Source organism: Phyllosticta citriasiana (genome assembly GCF_038021145.1).
Source record: "Phyllosticta citriasiana strain CBS 120426 chromosome Unknown IWZ02scaffold_11, whole genome shotgun sequence".
Classification (NCBI taxonomy): domain Eukaryota; kingdom Fungi; phylum Ascomycota; class Dothideomycetes; order Botryosphaeriales; family Phyllostictaceae; genus Phyllosticta; species Phyllosticta citriasiana.
In genome coordinates, this window is record NW_027117288.1 from 1152602 (window position 1) to 1158601 (window position 6000).

Genomic DNA, 6000 nt, shown 5'->3' on the forward strand with positions numbered 1-6000 from the left:
CATCACCGATCGACGCGACCGGGATGGTCAATAGTGGGCGTGTAAATTTTGGCAAAGTACCCGTAGGTACAACAACTGAGACAGACCTGGGTCGTTGCCACTGCGCAACACGACGGCGAAAACAGGCCGAACGGAAGAAGCCTCCAACTCGGTCTGGACCTCGTCTGCGTGATGCAAGAGAAAACAGCGAGGAAGGGCGCAGGAAGCGTCTAGAGCAGATCTGCAGGCGTACAAGCAGAAGTCGGGCGCGGCACCCGAGGCGGTGGGAAAAAGCAATAAATGACCGGCGCACATGGATCTGAGTGGAATATCTGTCAGCACGCAGCGACAACCATGAAAAGACGGATGATGCCCGAAGGACGACCAAGGCGGCGCAGTGGCGTGAAACGAGGGGGAGTCATGAGGGCAGCGGACGGGCGAGAATTGGGAGCGGCAGAGGTCGGAGAAGGCCGGTGATGTTCGCCACTGCACGACACGGCGAGCAAGGAGGACCAATCGGAGAAGTTGACGAGAATAAGAGGGACAAGCATCGTCAGGCGTCGTACGGTAAACTGGGTCGAAATGGGTGAAGGCGGTCCGTGTTGACAATTTCATCGTCGATGAGGGTCGAGGGTTTGGCAATGACGTCGGGGTCTGACGACAAGAGCGCCAGCACCGCAGCGCAGCGCGCCGGGGCGGCGGGCGTGGCTGCAACGGCGACGACGGAGAGCCAGAGTGTTTGCGTAAGGCTGGGCTAGGTTGAATGGTGTGCAGCGCATGCAATAGGTAGTAGATGGAATGTTTCAGAGGAATCGGTTCCCAAGGCGCGTGATGTTGACCAGAGGCACGAATCGATCGAAGATGACGAGGATTGTTCTAGAGAGGCGGGCGGCGGGAGCGGCTGATGGTGCTGGACCCTCTTCAAACGGCTCCTATTTTGGATTCAATGTGACGCGGCGACAAGTAGCAGGTGTTGCAGGGAGGGTGGGGTGTGGTGTTTCGGTCGTGGTGAAAAGCGGCGGCGGAGAGAGCTGTGTGTGTGAAGAAGCGAGAGGTTTTGTATACAGAGAGGATAATTGTTGGTGATATGAGGTATAGCTCCCTAGGAAGGTAGGAGGTCGAGGCATCAGGATCAGGTTGCCGGTGATTCTGGGATCTTCAGGCCGATGCAATGGCAGCGATTTCCCTCGTTCTCCAGATTTCCAAGGGCCCTGCGCTAAACCAGTCCGGGTACCAGGCAGTCGCTCTCGGCCTCACCACCACCACCACCACCACCACTACCACCACTACCGCGGAACAAGCATGCCGCAGCCAACCCCATCACCACCACCACCACCACCACCACCACCACCACCATCGTCGACTCCCCGGTCCCGTGCTTTCATTGCCGTCCGCTGTACCTGGTTGCTGCTGCTGCTGCTGCTGCTATTCTCAAGCCGCTTCCCGGCCCCGTCAGACCCTTTGCGCGTGCCGGCCGTCGCACACTTCCCGAAGCAGCCTTCCTGGATGACGGGCAATCGTCGATGTCTTTGGCTGGTGAGCTGAGGGATGCGCAGCAAATCTCGATGCGTGGTTCTGGCCCCGTGTAGCAACGATCTGGTCTGTGCCTGCTGCCATTCAGCGTTCAGCGATGTCCGCGATGCCAGGACCCCGGTTTTTGTTCGCCAGGATCGAGCAAAAGTCCTGCTTGTCGTCACCTCCCACCATGCGCCCACCTAAACATGTCGCCCGTCCACGCCTCTGCCTTATACACGCCCTTGTCGGCCTTCTATTGCGACCCTGTTTGCCTCGCTTTTCCATCCAACCGCCCCCCATACCCTCCACCCGACCTCCAAGACTACACGCTTCGATCGAAAACCAACCACCGCATTAGCCCATCGCAACCCACCGACCGACGCACCCATTCGTCCACCCTTGAGAACCCTCCATCTGCTGCTCCACCGCCCCGGATCCACCCATGGCCGATCCGGTTCACTTTTAATCAACTCCATCACCACGCCGACGTGGTTTCCATCGTCCAACGTTCAGTGGGATATGGCGGACCGGTTGCAGCCACAGGCTCCCTCGGTTGCCGCTCATCCCCGAAGACCACCCGCTCACAAGTCGGTCTCTTTGCTTCATTCCCCTCCCGGAAAGAATCGTCAAATCGAAAATGTCGACCTTCTCTCGCACTCGTCGTCCAACGTCCCCTCGAGTGACCGCGCAAACCCGCCCTCTCCCGGCTCCTCCAAGCCTCTTTCGAAGAAAGAAAGTTCTGGAGAGACGAGTGACGCCGGCAAGTGGTTTGAGAGTTCAAACAACAATGTCAACCAGGATGGCTCCTACATGGACAGTAAGTGTTGACCTTGACCTATGTCCTGCTGCTACTAACGGACGAAGATGATCCTCCCTTCTTCCTCCGCAACTCGTCATCCTCCACTTCTCCGGACATGCCCAACCCGCTCCAGATGCATGTTCGAGGTCAGGCCTCCATGCCGCACAGGCCTCCTCTCATGCACATGCGAACCGATGGCAGCAGTGCCGGCGACTTTCGGAGCGTCATTGACGACCTCACTGTCGAGAACAAGAAGCTCAAGAAGAAGCTCAAGAGGTATGAAAGAGTTCATGATGCCCACTTGCAGGAGGAAAAGCTTTTCGAAGTCCGCGTGCACGGCCTTCCTCCTAGCAAGAAGCGCGAGCTGGAGGACATGCTGAAAAAGTTTGCCATGGAAATGGACGAAAATTCGTCCAACGAAGACACTGCCAATGCGCGCCCGTCTCTACATGCGCAGGCCACAACGTCGTCTCTAAACTATCTACAAAATGCCGATTCTGCCTACCACTCCATGTCGGCCTCGGGCCAGAACTCGAATGCCGCCTCCAGCGCCCAGGGAGTACAACCCAAGAAGAGGACTAGGTCGCAGTTTGATCGCCAGCAAGACAACATTCAGTCGTATCTGCAAGATATCCCTCTTGGGTTAATGCCAAAGACTATTTCCATGACCGACGCTGCCAAGAAAAAATTGGTTGTTCGGAGACTGGAACAAATCTTTGCCGGAAAGGGTGCCGGAGCCAACGGTCACCAGCAACCCATGCAACAGCAGGAGGTTGCTCAGTCTGCGGCTCAAGCAGACAGGCTGGCGCAAGAGGAAGAAACGGGACAACCAGCTCGTAAGGAAGGACTACGAGAGGCTCGCATCATGTACGATGGCAAACGTGAAAGAAGGAATCGAGTGTTGCACGAAACCGACGCCAACCGGAAACCTGTCGAGGCGGCCAAGCCTGAACCACAGTCAGGGTCCTCGCCAGGCCGCCTATCCCCTGATCAGCGTCCGACGCGTCCGCTCGATCTGGATCCACAGCGGGCACAGGTCCCCGCCGATAACCTGAGCTACATCCGACATTTGGGATTTTCGCCTCAAGACCCCGAGCTTCCGCCTGTGGACGGACATGGCTGGATTTACCTCAACTTGCTAGTCAACATGGCACAGCTGCACACGATCAACGTCACGACCGAGTTCGTCATCAAAGCCCTCCAACAGTACAGCTGGCAGATTGAATTGTCCCATGACGGCCGCAAAGTCCGATGGAGAGGTGGACACCATGTTTCGGTCAACAGCAGCGACGCGTCCCCTGATAAGGAAGCCGACTTGTCCAACGCACCCAACGTTAAGAAACTTGGCTCAAAACGTTTCAAAGTTGATCCCAGAAGCGCGCACACGTCTAGTGAGGCTACGGGGAGATCGTCGGATCCGTCTACACAGCGCAATAAGAACGAGCTTTCCTACACGCCCCTCTTCTATCACAAGGATACGTCATCGGACGACCTAATGTCCAACGTCGAACCGGCATCCGAGTTTGAGCAAACGCCTCCCCAAGCCGACGCTACGGGTGCTAACGTGTCGTCGGCGTTTGCAAGCTCGGGCATGAAGACGTATTCGTCGAAGAGGAAGAGGGATGATGGACCCATCATCTTTTACAACAGGGCCAAGTTTTGCACAGATTTGAGCGGGGATAGCGTCTCAGTCGGTCGACCACAGACAAGTTATACGCCTTTGATAACAACACCCATCGGTGGCACACCCGAAAGACCCAAGAAGCTTGGATACGGCACCGACGATGATCGACGCGGCCCGCTTGCTCGGGCAGCGCTACAAGATATGATTGATGACGACTCGTTTTACTCTAGTGATGCAAAGGTTGACATCGATTGTGGATCCCTGTCATCTGGCAACTCGAGTCCCATATCTATCGAACCCATAGCCCTCGAAGTTTCGGGAGTTGGCGGAATCATCCCGGAAGACAACCTGTTTATCGAGGTCAATCGTCGACAGATTCGCCAAGGTAGTCGGTCTGTAAACAACGGCGCCTGCCACGCTCTGCGTCCCGACAAGCTGTACCCCAGCAGGATTAGCATGGCCCTCAGCCCAACGGGCGACAGGGAGTCGACGATGCCGCCATCGGTTAAACAACGTCGCCTCCCGCTTTATGCTGGACAGATAGTCGGCGTTCGCGAGAGCCATCTGCCTCCGTCAGATCTGCCGCCTCCGTCTCTTCTACCGTTCGACTCTTCCTGCGACGCCGACGACGACTCGGACCTCGACGACACTGAACTTTCGGACATTGCCATGGAAAACCCAGAAGGCTCTTCAGACCCGACGGCGGCGCCGTGCCTAATGAACATGGCAACCAAATCCGACGACGCAAGCGATTCGCTCTCGCAAGCCACGGAGAACGGACACAACAGCCAGCGCGAGTCTCCGGACGACGAAAATCATCCGCGGCTCGCGTCCACCTCGCGCTACCGCCTCGCCTCGACCAATAACGAGTCGTCTTACTCTTCAGACGACGAGGAAGATGAAGAAGATGATGATGATGATGACGATGGTTCCCTCGACTTTCTCGCCACGGCACGCGAGATTGATCCCGAGAGCATTCGCGCCCGGGAGCGCGAGTACGACGCCAACATGGCGGAGCGGTTAGCTGAGGAGATTCCGGCGGGCAGCAGCGCAGCGACGGCGGGCGGTGGTAGTGGACACAACAGCCCGAATCACAATCACAACAGCAGCAGTCCTGTTGTCGAGAAGAACGGCAAGACGGGGAAGAAGGATTTGCCTGCCGCTACTGTTGCCGCCCACCATCATGATGAAGGCAGTCCGCCCGCTTTGAGTCGGGATAGCTTGAAGAGGACGAGGACGAGCGATGGCGTTGAGAAGAATGATGAGAAGCCGAGTAAGAAGGCGGGGAGGTTCGAGTAAGGCTTCCATACCTCTCAATCCTCTGTCCTGTCGTCATTTCTTAATCGACCGACCTCACCACTCCACTCTCTCGCGCCACCACGGACAGTTTGAGTTATCATTTTTTATTCAACTCCTTCGGTTCGCTGTATTTTCTTACATCGTCTTCATTTTGAACGTTTGGTCTCTTTTTTGGTCGCTCCCGTCAGTCGCTTGACGACTCTTGCCACTTCACAACTCACGCTTTCAACACCTCCCTTTCTATTTCATCACAGCACAACAAAAAAAAAGAAAGAAAGGGAGCTGGCTCCACCGCCGTCTATTTGTCTGTCACGACACGTACATATCTGCACACAACCCTCCAATGCTTTGAGCGGCTGCTGCAAAGAAACAAAAAATCGGCTTGCTTCCTTGCTTGACTGAGCGTTCTCTGGTCTTTCAGTTTCCCTGCGCCCGTTTTCGTTTTTCTAAACTCTTGATGACAGAACGAATTGCATCGTACACGGGAGGGCATAACTCGGACGTACCTATGTTATTGGGTATCATTTTCACTCGTCATGTCGCTTCTCTTTTTGTTCCTGTTTTCGAGTTGAACCAGCAGACGTGTCTAGCGTGACTGTCAGGACCTTGCTGTTTATTGTTTATTTTTTCTGTTGTTGGGCGGTAGCGGCGTGCTTTGTTGATTCCATAGCCGTGGGTTTGATTGACCTGTCATTTTGGACATTTTCCACAGCGCATGCATATGGCGGCGGACTTTGCCACTTGCGTGTCTCCTTTTTGAGCGAGGCATCTTCCTTTGTTTTTT

General features: G+C 55.7%; 1 protein-coding gene across 1 annotated transcript; it reads left to right on the forward strand.

Moving 5' to 3' along the window:
• Positions 1-2013: 2013 nt before the first annotated feature.
• IWZ02DRAFT_382550 (frequency clock protein) lies at positions 2014-5216 on the forward strand (the record flags this gene model as incomplete). Its single annotated transcript, XM_066765229.1, has 4 exons — positions 2014-2311; positions 2359-4627; positions 4716-4747; positions 4804-5216. 4 exons carry the CDS (start codon positions 2014-2016, stop codon positions 5214-5216), a joined length of 3012 nt encoding a protein of 1003 aa, XP_066620540.1.
• Positions 5217-6000: the final 784 nt, after the last annotated feature.